The 18,187-nt window shown below is 47.9% G+C and overlaps 1 protein-coding gene across 3 annotated transcripts in view; it reads right to left on the bottom strand.

The window, feature by feature from the left end:
• The window catches only part of NBEA (neurobeachin), a 482,091-nt gene that overhangs the window by 153,193 nt on the left and 310,711 nt on the right, over positions 1 to 18,187 (bottom strand). For all 3 annotated transcript variants that reach the window (XM_054586547.1, XM_054586549.1, XM_054586548.1), the window contains exon 40: positions 2,397 to 2,533. In XM_054586547.1, coding sequence (XP_054442522.1) covers positions 2,397 to 2,533 — 137 coding nt within the window. The remainder of the gene's footprint in view (positions 1 to 2,396; positions 2,534 to 18,187) is intronic.

The following is an 18,187-nucleotide window of genomic DNA, read 5'->3' as shown; positions in this document are numbered from 1 at the left end:
ACAGTCCCTTTCTTAGAAAGGAGGCGGAACGCAAGGTTCAGGCACCGTCTCAGCCGCCCCTCCGGGGGAGAGGAGCGAGTGCGGGGAGCGGATGAAGGAAAGCCCCACCCCGTGAGTGTCCGAGGCTTCCTCACAAGGGTTCCAAGGCCCCCTGAAGGGCTCGCCCTGAGCCCCGGAAAAGCAGCCGGCCCGCCGCGGATCACAGCGACCCGGGTTCGGGTGCCGCCTCTGAGTGAACTCGCTGGGACCTGCCCGCCAAGGAGCCTGGGGTGTATATTTCGATTTGTAACCGATGTTGTGATCTCCCATTGTCTTTGAAGTGTGGATGTCGGTGTTTCGTGATGTGGTGAACAGAAGTTTAATGGCCATTTTGGATACTTCAAGACGTTTCCCACTAACAAAGATGCCATTTAAAGGTAGATTTCCTCCTGGTACTTTTATCTGTCTTGGAAGGTGTCTGAACTTTAAAAAGTTTACATTTTGTTTCAAATATATTGCTTGTTCTATTTCTAACATTCCATTAAGTATACTTGAAATGTTATTTAAATATATTCAAAGAAATTTGAATTCAGCGTATATAATAACGCTTGAATATCTGAATTATATATTTGAAAAATGCACTTGAAATACACTGGATAATTTTGTGATTTAGATTTTAATTTCTGTTGCTGGTTTTTATTTAATTAGAAGCTAATAAAGAGGTAAAATAAAAGTTGTTGTGTCTCACTTCAAATTGTTTTTCTATGAAAAGATGGATTGCTTCATTTTGAAGACTGAACCCACTTGAGTATTTTAAACATTTGGAGAATTATGTTAATGAAATCATTAAAAATAAAACCGTACAATGCTTTTGTAGAGCTACAGAAGATAATGATCAGCTCTCAGTTTCTAACTTATTTGTAAGACTATTTCTTTCTATAACAGACACAATTTAAATCTACCCAGGAAGGCATGCTGTTTTGGGCTAGTATTTCTGTAGCATTTTTTATGATATAAGGGGTAAAAAATGTCAGGACAGGAAAGATTGCTGAGTCAAAAATCAGACTAACTCACAAGAAGTGAACTTAACAAAGTAATAATGAAAATTCTGCAATCTGTACATGAACACTGTGCTAGTAAACTGAAGGTAACTTCTGACTAGTTAATGTCAGACCTTATTTTATGCAGCATTAAATAGCTGAATAGATTAATCAGAAACCCAAAGCTCCTTTGTACGTCACAGGGCTAGCCGATGGTAAAAGCATAAAGACAAGATTCAAGCTGTTTAGAGTCACACACGCTCATTTGTACAGTTCAGGTCCTTTGGCGGGAGAAGTGGCGATGCCCTGCCCAACCCTGCGGGCTTCAACGGTCCGCAAGCGCTCGGAGGGCCAAGCACTCGGGGCCCTATGGTGTCAGTTCACTCCGACGGGGGTAATTTTAGAATTTTGATTGCTCCTCTACAAGTAGCATTCTGTGATGCTTAATTTCTATATGAAATTAAATACAAAGAATAAAGTTCTGGCTCTGTGGGAGCATTTGCCTTTAACTATTTTAGAATAGTTGCCTCTGAAAACCGCTTTCAAGGAAGACCTTTGTAAAATGATTCTTGACTATCTAGCATGACACTTCCGTTCTTGAGTTTTTAACCTCAAGAAGAAAAGTTTACAAACTGCACAGTAACATAAAAGTTAAAATAACAGTCACGCCAATCGCAGAAGAGGGAGTGGAGGCGCGGAGCAGGCCCAGGCACTTACTTGGTTTTCAAATCTACACAAGAGTCAATAAACAAACAACTGCATTCCAAGCCTTCCCAATATGTTTTCTCCGGCTTTACACCCCCAGAACAATGCCAGCTTCAAACATCTGAGCGCGAGGATGTACACATTTTAAGTCAAGGCTTCTCAGAGAATCAGTTTCTATTCATCTTAAATTCTTATGTAAAACCCACTCTTCAGGAGATGAAAAATGGATGTAATAATGGAGACGAATTTATATCTAAATGGCACCCCCTCCCTGCAGTTTCCTTATAACCTTTCAATGAAAACGAATTCACACTGCAATCTACACTTTGGGGAATTAACAGCGATCTCAGCGAGAAATTTCCTCAGACCCTCTAGCCTTCCAGAGAGTGCGGGTTAGGCCCCGGGGAGCTGGGGGCGGCGGCCTAACTACCAAATCGGCCCAAAGGCACACAAAGCCTCTCTCAGGCAGGCTGTTAAAATGGGCCTGCTCTGGTGACCGAAGATTTAAAATCCCACAACATAAAGAGTGTGTTATTTCTTCATTCATTTTATTTTCTATGAGGAAGACGGGACTCGGCTCCCCTCCCCCACTGTCATTTAAAACCCAGCAAAACTGGAAACCACTTCCTGCCCCAAAGCCCCCAGCACTGCCGCGGCAGCGCGTTAACTCACTTTGGTGTCGATCTTCTTGAAGGCAGGGTCGTCCTCGTCCACCTCGAAGTAGATCTCCGCCGTGGTGATGGAGAGGGTCCCCTTGGCCACCACCACGGGAGCGATGAGCTGGGCGGGCGTGCTGAGCACCACCGGGCCTGAAAGACAGGGGCGCGGGGTCAGGCTGGGTCTTGGGGCTCTCTCTGGCCTCCTCCGACAGGGGGACCTTAGTTTTTTAGTTTTAAAGATCCATTTTTAAAAATGCTGCCTGTATTATGCAGCAAGCTCCTTTCATGTGAGATGAGGTCTGCTTGGCGCACACACATTTGCCTTACCGGGAGGCTAGAGATAATTCTGTAAAAACCAAGGGGCCAGGGAACCGGGTAAGTGACCCTGAGCGAGCGGGTTTGCGACCTCTTCCTAGAGACCCTACATGGTTGGTGGGGCGCTGTCATTCACAACTTGGAAGTGCAGGACGGACTCCGGAAGGCCCGATTCCGCCAGGAGCCCCCGCCCGTCCGAGGGCCTGGGCGCCGGCCCTGCCCGCAGGAGCCAGCCGTCCCCGAGCCGGGCGGCGGCAGCAGGTTCCCCGCGAGCCGGGGAGAGGCTGGGAGGCGGCCGGACGGGATGGAGAGACGGCGCCTGCAGGGACGTTGTTAAAACATCGGCGCGCACACACGGACATTAAATGCGTTTCTTATACAGAAAAAAAAAAGGGGGGGGGATCGTAGCAGTGACTTTTCTCACCGAGAATCGGTCAAAAAGTGACGAAACTGTAGAGCATTTGAACAAAACGATTCTCAGGAAAGGGTCCGACAAGTCCTGTTTCTCAACTTTTGAAACTAGAGGGATTGAGTTGCAGTAAAAGAGACGTTGGCGCGCTGCGCTCGAAGGGGCTCCGTTCAAGTCCCGGCAGCCGGGTCAGAGTTTAAAACGACGGATCTCACATACTAGAATATTAATTTAAAGGGGAAGGGGGTCGCTTCGCTGCTCCTTTAATAAAGATTCCCGAAGGGGAGGCATTCCTCCCGGCCTTGGGTTTCAGACCACAGGCGAGGAAAGCAGAAGTAACGAGCGTCCGTCTGCAGCGAGGGCGCACGGCAGTCTCCTCCGCTGCCCCCACCGCCTGCGTTTAGCCCAAGGAGTCGCCACGGCAGCAGGGAGGCGACGGGAAGGAGGGTCCCCGGCGGGCGCTCGGGCCGGGCTCTCCACGGAGGCTGCGCGCGGAGAGCGGCTCGCAAGGCCACGGCCACCGCCACGCGGGCAGGCGGGGCGCGGTGAGGGGGCCGCACTCGCGGGGAACTGGCACGACACGGAACCCGCCACCGCCCGCACAAAGCCGGCCGTTCCGTCGCCGGAGGCCCCGGGCGGGCTCGGCCGGCTTCGGTCGCGCTCGGAGGGGCGGCTGTGAAGCCCACCATGTCGGTGTCGGCCTGCACCCCCGGGCGCGACCGCCGGCCCGGCGAGCACTAAGCTTTCCCTGCGCCTATTTCACGGCTTTCGCCCCCGCCCGGAGGCCGCCCGGGGGCCGGCTGGGGGCTCGGGCCGCGGCTTCCGCCGCGGAGCCCGCGGAGTCGGGGTCCCCCTCGGCTCCACGAGGTTTTTCTTTCCAAAGGGCGAGGCGGTCGATCTGAAGCGCCACTTTAAAGGCTCATCAATCTTAATCTAGGTTGCTCAAGTAATTATGCCCGAATCTCTTGTACGATTACAAGTGGATTTGGGTTTCTATTCCCCAGGCCCTCCTTTGTGTTTATTGGAGGGTCTGCGCGCGCGCTCGGCGGCGCCCCTGCCCCCGCGCCCCGCGCGCGGTCCCCCAGCGCCCGGCCGCCTCCAGCCGCTCCCTTAACCCTTCAACCGCCGGGGCGCCTTTGGACGTCACGCTTCCTGTTTCCCTTCTGGAGAAACCCAGGAGCTCGTACTCCAGACTGGGGCGAGGTGAGAAAGAAGGGGATGCGGTTCACATCCGAAACAAAGTGCCGGCTTAGCCTTCGCGGGGCCGGGCTAAACGCGGCCTGCGAAAGTCCCCGTTAGACACCGAAGGCCAAGACTGCGGGTTTAATGAAGGCTTCTGGCCCTGGGGGTCGAGGAGTGATCAGAAACATTGAAAATGGCGAACTGCTTCTTTCCCTTAAAAGTCAGTCAACAGAGCCAAGCAATTAAATTGGGGGAAAAATGGAAAAGAAATCGCGAAGCGCAGTATGAAAACCATGCACACTGATTTACTGAAATATATTATGGATTTTAAGCACAATTCTGTAAGCTTTTAACAGGGAGCACATTTTCTTTACGTTCTTCTGCGTTTCTGAAAGGACACCTTGTTCCTTTTGCTTTTGCTCCAGTCTTGTTCTACTGAACTGGTATGTTCTGGGGGTTCATAAAAGGGCTTCACACTGGTCCTTCTGTGGGAAAGACACATCACAGAACGCTCAGCCGTCTCAGCGTGTCATTTTTGCCCTCGCTCTTTGGAAATCTCCCACTACGGCTTCCAACCCCAAAGCCTGTTTAAGGGGCGCGGGGCCTGCTCGCTTTCCCTTCTGGGAGGCCAACCAGCCACCGAGAAAACACGGATAATCCACCGGCGGGAGAGGGGCGCGCGCGGCGGGGCGGGGGGGGGGGGTACGCTTTAATCCCGCACAATTTGTGGGACCTGGTACTCAAATGTTCACAGGAGGCCGAGTCACAGACCAGCGGCCCTTCCGTCTGCGAGATGCGGCTATTTGAGCGCCTGGATCCTTGTCCAAACAGAAAACAGCTGAAGGCGCGCAGCAGGCCCAGGCGCCAGGGCAACGGCGGCGCAGGCTCCGGCCCGGCCGGCCGCGCGGAGCGCTGGGCGAAGACTCGGCCTCCCGGCCTGGCGAGCGCGCTGCCGGGGCCGAAGGCGGGCGCCTGTTCACGCCAACCGCTGCGGGGTGACAGGAGGGCGGGGCGCAGCGTCCTCTCCAGGCCGTGGGTCAAGTGGTGACTGTGAAGGTCTGGCTAAGCGAATGGGAGGGACAAAGCCCCCTCCCCTTACCTGCGACCCCCGACCCTTTAAAATTCCACCCTCTAAAGTGGTAACTAAAGGAAAAGTATACGTCGCTCACGGGTTAGAATTGGGAACAAGAGGTTTAAGAAATACTGTTCCATCACTGTCTTTGAAAGAAGGACTGGGATATTACTTGCCACTAATTTAAAGCTAATTTAAAACCTGAACTAGAACAGAGATCAGTTCTCATAGTGAAAAGAACCTTTAAAAGGATAAATTATTTTTAGAGCCATAGGATCTTTACTTAGTTGAGATGGTAAACCTAGAGTAGAAAAAAACATATGTTTTATATTTGAAAAGGGAACTATTTATCATATATATTTTAAAAGTAGAATGTTAATAAAACACTCATGGGTTTCGATGAATTTACCGAAAGCAAAATTCTAAATCGAGAAATCCTAATACATCAACTTTTCAGTAGAACTTTATAGTTTACAAAGTTCTTTTACATAAAATTCGACTAGTTTAATATTCACAATTTTGGGATGTGGATGTGGCCATACCCTCTGGCCAAAGGCCACCAGGAACACCTGTAGTTGAGAAAGTTGGGCTTACGGCCCACGGCAATGAGGGGCACAGGGGAACGGCCACTCTGTGAGGCCGTGGCCGAAGGATCCGGGCTGTGGATCGAACACCCCGGGAAGGGCGCAAGGCGGGGCGGGGCCGGGGCCTGGCCACGCGCCTCCTGGGCCTGGGCGTCTCTGCAAACCCCCTCGAGCTGCAGGGGGTCTGGCTCTGGGCTCCAGCAGCACCTGGTGAGGGGTGGCCATCACTCCATTACTGGCCAGGGGAGGGGACTCTTGGTTTCCAGGTGGAGGGCAGCGTGACCTTTTTGTCTGTGCTTAGACACACTCACAAAGCTGGTTTCTGCCCCCCTCACCAGCAAGGCCCGGCCTGAGGTTGGCGTTCTGGGGGTCACGCCCCAGGGGAGCCCTGGGCCCACTCCCAGCACCGCGGCAGGGGCCTGCCCGCCCGGCGAGGGTCCAGCCTGCGGGGCTGCCTTCCTCTCTCTCAGATACAGGAATTAATCATGGCGGGGGGTGGGGGCAAAGGCATTCTAGCGATTAAAAGGCAATTTGTGGCAATTAGATTTTCAAAATTAGATTTACAAGTTGCAATATAAAGAACAAAAAAAGAATGTACAGTATATAGGGACAAAGAGTTGAGGTTAATTAAAATTGGCATCGTTACAAGCAGTTGGTGCCTTTAGATTGGCAAAAATATAGTATATGGGAAATGACAATGTGTTTTAGAATCACTTGAATATTTTCTAAACTTAGTTTAATATTAATAAAAGTTTTATTAGCTCTATGGATTCTGTCCAACCTCAATTACTTTGAAACCACATGTTCAATTTGTTTTTGGAACATGTAAAATACTATTATTTTAGGATATAAACATGGACTAATCTTTGTACAATTATTAAATTTAAAATCCTGACATTATTTAAAAGACATGACATTGGGAATCCTTTAGTTTTAGTGCAAAAGAGAATCATCCCCCAAAATCTTAAGACAAAAATATAAGGAAGTAAATTTTTACAATTATTTCTATAGTGGATACAATCTGTAGGTGAAGAAGTCTCGGCCCCCTTGGCGGACCACATCTAAGCACGCGTTGCTGCTTTGGACTTACGTTATTGTCCCCAAAGACTTAAAAGAATACGCTTTAATCTTACAATAAATTCCTGAAGGATGTGAGAAGGTTGGAGCCCTGCTTTGGAGCCCTGGGAAAGCTCTGCTGGGCACTAAGGAAACGGGCGTTTGCGTCGGTGCCCGGGGTGGGGGAGGGGACGGGGAAGGGCCGCAGGACACCCTGGGCGGCTGTTACCCTGGGCAGCACCCTGGTTTCAGGCCTTTACGAGGCCTCACAGGGAAGCCAGCGCAGTAATGCAGCCTCTGGACAGTTCTGTTCTTCTACGCAGGGACGATTGATAGGGGTCCAAATGTATTAGAACAATGATCCCCTGAAATGTTCAAAAACTTCTCTTGTTTGAAAATAGTTACAGAATGATCCTGCTTCAATCGAGAAAACACCGCCTGAACAGCTAAGAGAACGTACACCTCAAGGGTCACGAACTCGGCCTTCTTCAGCGTTACTCTCTCCCCCCCAACTCACACGCGCACGCACACGCATCCAACACTACTGTCAGCGCTCTGTAAACCCCAGTGTTATACCGCAAAGCTCACTGTGCTGAAGGAATGGCCTCTTGTGCTCCTGGGCAGCTTCCTTTTTGACAAGGACAATGGCGTGGGGATTGTTTGGGGGAGTGGGGTGTTGGACGGGGCAGGGGAGAGCAATGTGGGGAAAACTGGGAGAACTGTAACTGAACAACAATAAAAATAATAATAATTAAAAATTGTGTGTTTTTAAAAAAAATTAATTGATTTTAGAGAGGAAGGAGGGGAGAGAGAGAAGCATTGATTTACTCTGCTGCTTGACGCATCCATTGGTTGCTTCTTGTCTGGACCCTGATGTGGGATGGAACTGCAACCTGGGTCTGAGGGGAAGATGCTCTAACCAACCGAGCCCCCCGGCCCAGGCCCCTGGGTGGCTTCTTAGACATAATCTACCCCTAGACTGAGATTAGCAACAGCCAACCATCCCCAGAGGGCACGGGTTTCCTCAGGTTATTATTATGCAAAATGAGACAGGTGCTTGAGAACGCAAGTCAATCTCTTCAGGCCCGAGTAAACCGACCTTGGGTAGAACTCGCCCTGCAACAGCCTGACACAGAGGCAAAGAGCAGAGCCTTCTGGTAAGAGCAACTGAGGACTGCGATGCCACAAAATATCAGTCAATCATGGCGGAATATCTTTTCTGCACTAACATCGAAAACATCTTATTTAATACGTTTATCATAAATAATTTTAAAAAGTACTGAGAGACCATCTGACAGGCTATAACTTCAACCTACCATTTATGGTTTTCCATTTATTTGTGAAACAGATAAACCAACAAAAAGTAGCGCATATCCCACAAAGGAATTAATGATTTTTGTCAAAGAAAAAGCTTACAAAGCAGGTATACTCTAAGTAAAATACCACTGAGTTACTTTCTAGAACAAAAACATATTTATGAAAAGGGATAGTTTCAACGTTCACTGTGATAATTTGCCATGCCTTTTGATTCAATAGGTGAGCCAGCCTGTCATCTGTGTTTCTCATTATATCACATGGAGCCTGACATATGGAATACATTTTTCACTCTCGGGAAGAGTACTGACTCTTTTATGGCACCAGGATATCGTTTAATGATGGAGAAGAGTAAATTCCTACTAGACTAGATTAGTGCATAAGCCCGAGGTGATGATGGAAGTCTGTGGAGGAGGAAGACCGCGTCTTCCCAGCCCCTTGGTGGGACTAGGTGTCTCGCCTTCAGGTTTCCACGGCTCCCCGAGCACATCTTTGTCGCGGCACTTACAATACACCCGATACACGTGCCCCGAATGCCGTTCCTCACAGTTGGCGGAAACTACCTGAGGACAGGGGCACTTTCCTCGTCTCACGCCGTATCTGTCACGTGGCATGCGGTCTGGCCTCATGGAATTGAGTATAAAAAACTACGTACACCTTTGTTGCATGGATACGTCACGGTAAAAAGATCACTTAAAATAGCGGATGACATGTTTTATATTTTTCTGAAATTGATTTCAATTGTTCTTTAAAATATGAAAGACAACACACTTTAGAGAAAGCATAACTTTAAAAATATGCTGAAAACCAATGAGTTATGATGTTATCAGTCATTCTAGCTGTATCACAGGCCTACCATTTAATTTTAAATGGTGTAATTTTGTAACTGCTGTATTTCACCCAATATGCTCGTTGTCCCCTCTATAAATGCAATACTGAGACGTACTTAACTCGGCACTCGTTCACTCACGTAGTCAACAAAAAACACTCACTGTTTTGGGCACTAAGAGAGAATGCAGTCATATATAAGACATGGATTTTACCCACAAAGAGCTTACACTACCGAGTAAACGTAAGGCATGAGGAATAATTTCGTCCTAAGGGAGAGAGGGTTTAGCTGATTATTGTCAAAGCACTTTACATGAATTCATCTCATTTCCTCCTTAGAGCAAACCTAAGAGATAGGTACTGCTATTATCTCTACAGATGAGAAAATGAGACTGAGCTACTAGGGAAGGTCATACAACTAGGTAAGCGGTAGAGACGGGATTCCAACCTGGTTAGCGGGGTCCAGAGTCCAGCATGTAACGGTTATGCCTACCGCCTGCCCCAGAGGTGGCAGGAGAAGAACGTCACAGACGGTCCCAGCGCTGGGATGCTTCCCAGCCTTTCTGGGGGTGGGCTGCAGCCGGGGCTGGGCGGGGCGGAAGCGTCCGGGGGAGCTGCGGCAGGGCAGGAACGGACAGGCGGGCGCGGGGCGCGGGCAGCCCGGGGGAGGCCCTGGGCCGGAGGACGTCGCGCTGGCCGGGGCTGAGCGCGAAGGGGACCGTGCGGCAGCGTGAGCAGCAGCCCTGGCCTGGAAGGGCGGCGTTTTTAGGTTCAGGAGGCCGGGATGAAAGCGCAGGTGCTATAGTATGCACTGCGGTGTTTGGCTTCTTGGGGGTCGCGCATGGGTTGAAAATGGTTCACGAGATCGCCCCTTCCTAGAAAAATTCATACACATCTGTCATCCTGACTGTATAACTAATGAAGTGCTTGTATTTTGAAGAAAAATGAAATTCTGCCCTTGACCCTGATGCCGTCCTGTGCCCGCTCTCCGCCCCTACATGTACACGTTTTCTCCGGTTTCAGTTTCGTCCTGTTCCAGCCAGGTTCTCTTTCTACCTGGGACTCGGCCCCCCTGTGCCCTGCCCCTGGTAGCCGCCCCCTGCCCTTGTCTCTCCCCCTTTGTCCAGTTTGTAGACGCTAGTTTTTGTCTCTTGCTCCCTCACGCCGCCGCTCGCTCCGCCCCTTCGGGCTTCGCCCTCACCCTCTTCTTCTGCCCCCGCGCCAGGGACATGCTATTAATTTGCAAGTCAGAGACTTGGGAGAGTCTGTCCAGCAGTTAAAAGACAATCAGGTGTCTTTTAAACCCAGAATTTTCCACACGCATTGAAGTACACTTTTGCCCACATTAACATAGCTAGAAAACTGTGTTTCCAAGGAAGGTCGGTTTGAAAACTGCTGAAGCGGAGGCCTTGACCTCTAGGGCGGACTCCTCTCTCCGGGCGACCCCCCACACCCCCTGCGCGGGACCCTTGCGGGGTCTCGGTCAGTCGCCCCCACTCGGACCTCCCGCTGGGCCTCCCCGGGCCGCCGGTCTGCCAGAGCCGACCCTGGCCCGCTGCTCCTCTCCTCATTTATTTCCCTTTCCTGGGGCGTCTCAGGGGCTTTCCTCATGGATTCCAGGCCCCACGTGGCTCTCAAGTTTCAAAGCTGTATTATCCGTATGGAAATTCGGGGTGTCCAGCAGTCCAGTCCTAACTAATTACGGCATCCTCGCTCCTCTCCCCTGCAGCACGTTTGTTTCTCTGCGCTCCCAGCGCAAGTACCTGCTCCTTAGAGCCCGTCTCCCAGACCAGTCTCCCCTTGTCCTCACTCCCTGCAACTGGCCCTCAGTCGCCGGCCCCCGCACATGACCCCGGTGTTCTCTGCGGCTGTCCCCTGTCTTCTTTCCTCTCACCGCCAGTTCAGAATGACTCCCCTTGCTACTGGTTTGGACGACAATAGCCTCTTACCTCGAGTTTTGGCACCCTAAATCTACGAGCTACACAGTCACCTGAGTGATTTTTTAAAAATACATAGGATCTTTTTCACTCTCTCCAACAACCCTTTATTTATTTTTAAAATTTATTGTTAAATTGAATTTATTGGGATGATATTGGTTAATAATATTACATAGCTTTTAGGTATATGATTCTACAACACATCATCTGTCTATTGTATTATGTTCACCACCCAAGTCAAGTCTCCTTCCATCACCTTTTATCCTTCCTTTAACTTCTCCTCCCTCCCCCGCCCCCTTTCCCTCCGGCAATCTGTGTCCATGAATTATTCTCTTTTTTCTTTGCCTAATCCCTCCACCCCGCTCACCCGGCGCCCAGCCCCCCCCCCCCCACAGCTGTCAGCCTGCTCTCTGAATCCAGAAGTCTCTCTCCACTTTGTTAGTTTATTTTGTTCAGTAGGTTCCACATATGAGTGAAATCATATGGTATTTGTCTTTCTCTGACCGGCTTATTTCACTGAGCATAATGTTCTCCAGGTCCATCCATGCTGTTGCAAAAGGTAGGATTTCCTTTTTTACAGCCAAGTCATATTCCGTTGTGTAAATGCACCACACCTCGCTGTGCGCTCACCTACTGATGGGCACTTGGGCTGCTTCCAGACCTTGGACAGTGTGAGTAATGCTGCAGTGACATAGGGTGCATGCACTTTTTTGGAATGGCTCTTTTGGATTTCCTTGGATCTATTCCCAGAGGCAGAATTGCTGGGTCGTAAGACAAGTCCGTTTTTACTTTTTTGAGGAACCTCCGTAGTTTTTTCCAGTGGCCGCATCAGTCTGCATTCCCCCCAACAGTGCACGACAGTTCTCTCTTCTACACACTCTTGCCAGTGCTTGTTATTTATGGATTTATTCATGACAGCCATTCTGATAGGTGTGAGGTGACATCACATGGTGGTTTTCATTTGTGTCTCTCCAATGATTAGTGACATTGAGCATCTTTTCACATGTCTGTTGATCATCTGTATGTCCTCTTTGGAGAAATGCCTATTCGGGTTTTTTACCCATTTCTTAATGGGATTGTTTGGTTCTTTGGTGTTGAGTTTTATAAGTTCCTTATAAATTCTTGACATTAAGCCCTTATCAGATGTACTGGAGAGTATGTTCTCTGATCCAGTGGGTTGTCTTTTCATTTTGTTGATGGCTTCCTTTGCTGTGGTTGGACATGTTTAAACTGGGGCCTCGGGCACCACATGGATTCCAGAAAGACATGCTGGAGTAGGTGTTTCCCAGCCTGAGTCTGGAAGCATAAGCAAGGGCCTGTTTTAAATTGCCACGATTTCCTTTGTGCATCTAGGTGCCCCGCTATTGTCTGCCCTTCCTCTAGGCTGTACAGCCCCCTTGAACGTGGGAGCTTTAAGCTGTGTGTCTTTTTACTGCCCCACTGTAATGTCTTGTGTATGCTGTGCACGGTGTTCATGTGCGTTTTGCTTGGATAGCCACATCCAACCTGAGTCAAGTTGGAATCTGACATCAGAGAATAAGGACCCAGCAGATCCCACCTGCTCTTACTTGGACTATGTGCAATCATTTTTTCTGCCTCCTTGAATCTATTCTTTTTCATTTCATTTAAAAATAATGCTTGTAAAACCCTCATAGTTCATTTGCTGGGGTGCAACTTAGAATTTTAAAAAAAACAACAACACTGATGTAGGAGAATGAACAAGAGCCTCTTGTGTGATCGTGAATAAAAACACCCTACTGCCTGATCCTCCGTTTCCGTACTTGAAGATGAAGTACAAAGCCTAAGTCATGGAGCCGTAAGGTTACTAGCCTGCGGTACTGTTTGCACTCAACAAATGTAATGTGAGTCTCGCAGCTTCAAGTGCCCATCCCCATTTGTGACCCTCCACCCTCATTTCCCCCCAGGAAATGGGCCAGTGAGTGGAGACTCATTCTCACAGCCTCATTTTAGATGCAAGATTGATTGTTTTAGGAAGTTTTCTGCAATACCTGTAACACTCCTGTTTTATATACAAATTGAGCTATACGCAGGCACCTATACTTAGCTGTCTTATCTATTAGCAACTTAAAATAGAGGAAAATTGAACAGAACTTTAGAATGAAAAAACTAATCATGATTAGTCATCTTCTGATCCATAAAATTGCCTAAATAGTTTGCTTGGAAACAGACATTTAACAAAATGTACAGAGAGCAACCCAGCCTGACTCCGCCGCCCTTCTGCTGGTGAGAAGCCCCAGCCCTCACTTATCGGACTGGCGATTCTCGCTGAGGGAGGCGGCCCCGCTGCCATCAGGCCTTCTGCATCGACTGCCACGCACATGCCTGTCCTTGGCGCGGGCTGTTTTGCGGAGGCCCCTCCGTCTGCAGGCTGTTACGGTGGCTCCGCAGCACCGAGCCATGGAAGTGAAATAACTGAGTGAATGAATCTCTCCGGAACTCAGGAAGGCTTCTTCGTCCTTCAGCCCCACCCTCCTCTAAGTGGACGGTCAAAGCCGTCCCCCCTGAGGTGCGCTGGCGCCCAGGTCCCTCCGAGGGTGCCCAGCGCCCTGGCAGGTGTGGCCGCGTCGCTGACGGTCTGCCCCATCCTCCCCCGACGTGCCAGCACCCACAGTCCGGAAGCAGGAAAACAGCCCGTTCTCGCGCATTTTTTCCTCCTGGTGTGGCAAGCAAGATGACCCGTGTATTTTCAGTATATGATTAGTATCTGCATTCATATACTTTTTAAAAAATACGGCACATGAAAGTTTGGTCTCCTATGTACAGAAGAGATGTGGTCTGTGGCTAAGTTCGTTGAGTCATTCATTGCCCGTATTTTTCACATTGGTAGTGTGACGGTAAATCGGTAGAGGAAGAGCTCTGGGGGAAATTTTCCATGCAGAGACAAAAGTAAAATATAAAAATAAATCTCGACTAGAACACTGTATTGGAAAGAACAGACCTCATCTTTGTGGTCTGTGAAACAGTGTAACACAGGATGGCTTATTCCTTAAAAAAAAATAAGGATGTTATATGTAATTTGAATCATGGTTGATGTCTAATAAACATAGTTGAATGATGTCCTCTTATTATATTATAAATTTCCATAGTTTGGTTTGCAGGGATGCTGTTACAGTTTAGAGTACCTTAAAAGTGTTTTTTATGGACTGTAGAATCCGTGGTTGGAGGAGAAATCCATTTTTGGAAATGCAGAGAAAGGGATACAGTAAAATATTTGCAGATTCTAAAGTGGCCTTGTACCTATTATAAAAATAATGGAAGCAGGCTAAGAAGGCTAGATTACTCAAGGTGAGGCTTTTATTTATTTTTACAACTCTTTGGCTAAATTAAAAATTAAGTTAGAAATTTAAAAATTTCAGCTTTTTAAGAAACGGGCATGTGTTTAACGTTGTTTCTAAGAGCTGTGTGGATTCTGTGTTTGAAGCTGAACAGGGACCTTTGGGTACACTATTTATGACTGGCAAAGCAACTTCCTAATTCAAAGAGAGAGAAAAAAGAGTTATAAAGACTCATAAGGCTTTTTCAACATCAAATAGCTTTTATTAAACAACATTTTGATGAGTTAAGTGTGAGTGAGTCAGGGACATATGGATTAAATTTCCCTTGAAATACACATGGGTTTAAAAATTAAGGGGAAAATCCTGCGCAAAATGCATTTTAGAGAATCCAGAATGTTTAAAAGACATTTTTTCCCTAAACGCAAACTGCAGGTCGATTCAATTCTAGTTAGGCTCTGGAACTACAACTAACTGAGGATAAATGTGGAGGAATCTTTTAAAAACGAGGCCTTTGCCAGGACAGGCGGCCATGGGGCGGCCGGCCCCGCAGGCGAGGTTCTGTTCCCGTCTCATTCCTCAGAACGGTGCGATAAAATCTGCCTATGCGCATATCCTTTTTTTTTAAATAACAAATTTCTCTGCAAAACTCTTGGCTTTGAGCATTCTGCGGCTTCTGTAATTTTATTATGCTCTTCTAGAATCTTGTGCTTCCCCTTTTCTTGTTACTCTATATTCTGCTTCGTCCTCCTTTTTTAGCTCAACTTTCCAGTAACATTCAACTCGCCCGTTAAACTTCTGCCTTGGGAATCTGGACGTCCAAAGCGGGGACACTTGCAGGCCTAAATCATCTTCCTGGTCGTATTCACGGTCTACTGTGATTCGTCCAGGAGACGTGCCCTGCACTGTGACCTCCCGGTGATGCGAGTCACCGAGAAGGCATGGGGGCTGAGCCCACTCTCCTTCCTCTTTCCCATCAGCCCCCGAGTCCCAGGGCTCCATGAACTCACTACCTGTTCCATACATGTGAGTGGGCAAGTAGACGAGTTCATGAATGCATCAAGGAGGGATTCGGGGAGGCAGGGCTGGTCGGCCGTAAAAGCAACTCTCAGCAGCCGCACCGCGACGGGCCAGGAAGGGAGCCGTGCGGACGCACGTGGCCACTGTCCCCGCAGGCCTCCCTCCTTGCTGCTGTGATTCCTCACATGCGAAAACTCACAGAGCGCATTCTTTGTGGCTTTCAGATTCCTGACGTGCACAGAGACAGAGACTGATCGAGAAGGAGAGTGAGAGAGAAAGGAAAGGTTTACAAAACCACCACTTAAAAAAAAAATCCAACTCTTATATTCTCACGCTTCCCCATGTTGCTAGTTCTTACGGACTACTTTTTTAAAAAAATATTTATCATTCACTGGCTATAGTATTACAGGGTATCTTTTCCATATGGTGGAGAAACTAGTTTGCGGTTCGGAGTCACAGCGGTATCTTGGCCTGAAGAGGCCTTCAGTTAAAACGACAGTGCACCGGAGACGGGATGCAGCGGGCTCGGCGGCAGGGGCCCTGCCCTGCACCAGGCAAGCGGGGAGTCATTGTCTGAAATGTCTCAATAGGAATGAGCAGATGAGCTGCTACTTCGAGCTCAAAATAAGTTGTGATCTGTATTCTGTTTTGGGTATATATTAACTAGGTAATTACCTCGGCTCTCCAGTTTGCTTTACCTATGTGAGCTCTGTCAGTGAAAACCTTCTAAGGGCATGCAATTGTGTTAGGGGAAGGTATCTTCACGGTTCAAAGGCACGTCCAGTATGGTCGCTACCCTGAAGGAATTTACAGTCGAAAAGGAGAGAGAAAACATCCAGAGAATGGCATAAGTACAACTTCATGGGGCGGCCACAAGAAGAGGGATAACAACCAGCATCGTGAAGGATGTGGAGAAGCCAGACACGCACACACTGCTATGGGGACATAAAACGAGGCAGCCACCACGGAAGACAGTCCAGCAGGTTGCCAGAAGGGTGAACAGAAAGTTTCCATTAGGCCCAGCAACCCCACGCCTCGGTTGTGCCCGGAAATGAGAACACGGGCTCGCCTAAGATGCTGTGCATGGGGGTTCATGGCCGCACTAATCACAGCCGCCAAAAGCGGCAGGCAGACCACCCGTCCACCAGCCGAGGGACGGCGAACACGAGGTGGCGCAGCCGCAGGAACGCAGCGTCATTTGCTGAGAACAGGGCACACGCGAGTCAACGTGCCGCAACGCGCGCCAATGCGCTACAACCCGCACCAATGCGCGGCAACGCGGAGCGACCCTGTTGGAGTGAACCACGCTGAGTACGAGAGTGAGTCACAGAGGACCGCACGCTACGATCCTATTTGCGTGAAAGGTGCCCGCAGACACATCTATGGAGCCAAAAGCGCGGGCGGGGTCCTCCACGGCTTTGTGGGCAGCAGATGGGGAAACTGAGGGTAGTGGCCCAAGAGCGTAAAGGTTCTTTTTGGGGCTGATAAAATGTTCTAAAATTTTGGTAATAGTTGCACAACTCTGTGACCAGACTAAAATGCACTCAATTTTGCACTTTATAGGGGTCCATTGGATGGTGTATGAATGCTATTCAATAAAGTTGTTACCAAAAATATATTATGAGGTGATAAGGCTGGCCAGTGACTACTCCTTCATAAAATGTTTTAAATAGCTCTTAAATTGAGCAGAGATTTTGATAGGGTGAGATAAAAGAGACTGTAGAATAGAGAAGAATGAAAAATATTTTAGGTAAAAAAAGAAATTTGGACACTGACATAGGCCTGTAAAAAACCTTTTCAGTTACTTAACATGAAATAGGTCTATAGATGGTTGGTAATAACACCTAAAATATTTTTGATACTTTTATCAAAATATTTTAAAATAATTTACAGAACTGATCTGTTTCAAATTCAAATAGATTTTGGATTAAAATCATGTAACATGTACTAATTTCAATGTTTTAAATAAAATATTTTAAGTGATAAACATAATATAGTAAGTTAAAAACTTTAGTTAGATAAGGAAACTTAGGTCCTAAATCAATTTGCTGAATTAGTAAAAACGAAAAAAGCAATTAAAATAAACTAAGTTAGGTGTTATTAATATTATAATTACATGATTGTCATACTTTTCAATTATGATGTTAGCCATTTGCTACAGTACATAGTCAGCTGAGCAATTCCTAATCACACACATTTAACTTGCCTGTTGAGATGAACAGCTTGGGAAGAAAAGGAACTAAAAGTGAAACAGAAAATTGTGTGACATTCACATCTTTAAAACATTGTGGAATAGTTTATCTTCATTAAAACGAGAAAACTCCAAAGAAAATGGAGAAAACATGCGCAACGGTCAATATTTAAATAAAATTGTGCTACAAATACACTATCGGATTTTTAAAACTTACCAGAATGATTCTGGAGAACACACAGATAAAACCGCAATGAATGATTATGCCTATTCCCAGATGCCTAAGTGCGGTATCAGAAAGCCGGTGTGAAAGGTGACGTAAACGGAGGCTCTGGTTTCACATCATTTTAGAAGAGTCTCTAGGTGCGTACAGATCTGCACGTAAATATGCTCTTTGGTGCATTTTAGTTCAAACCGTGCACATACTCTCTCCTGGCCCCTCTACCCTCATTTGTAAAGTCAGCCTCATAATAGCATCTCATTAGGGAGTTGCGATCATTAAATAGGTCACCGCGCATATGAACCCTGGAAACACTGCCTGGTTCCTTCAGGACATGTGGCTCTTGGTCTTTTTCTTCCTCCTATTATCTGAAATTGATCCTA

This window comes from Pteronotus mesoamericanus, unplaced genomic scaffold (genome assembly GCF_021234165.1).
Source record: "Pteronotus mesoamericanus isolate MK-2021 breed Mesoamerican mustached bat unplaced genomic scaffold, CSHL_Meso_final contig_94, whole genome shotgun sequence".
NCBI classification, from domain to species: domain Eukaryota; kingdom Metazoa; phylum Chordata; class Mammalia; order Chiroptera; family Mormoopidae; genus Pteronotus; species Pteronotus mesoamericanus.
The sequence above is the reverse complement of the archived record's forward strand: the minus strand, read 5'-3'. Positions and strand labels throughout refer to the sequence as shown.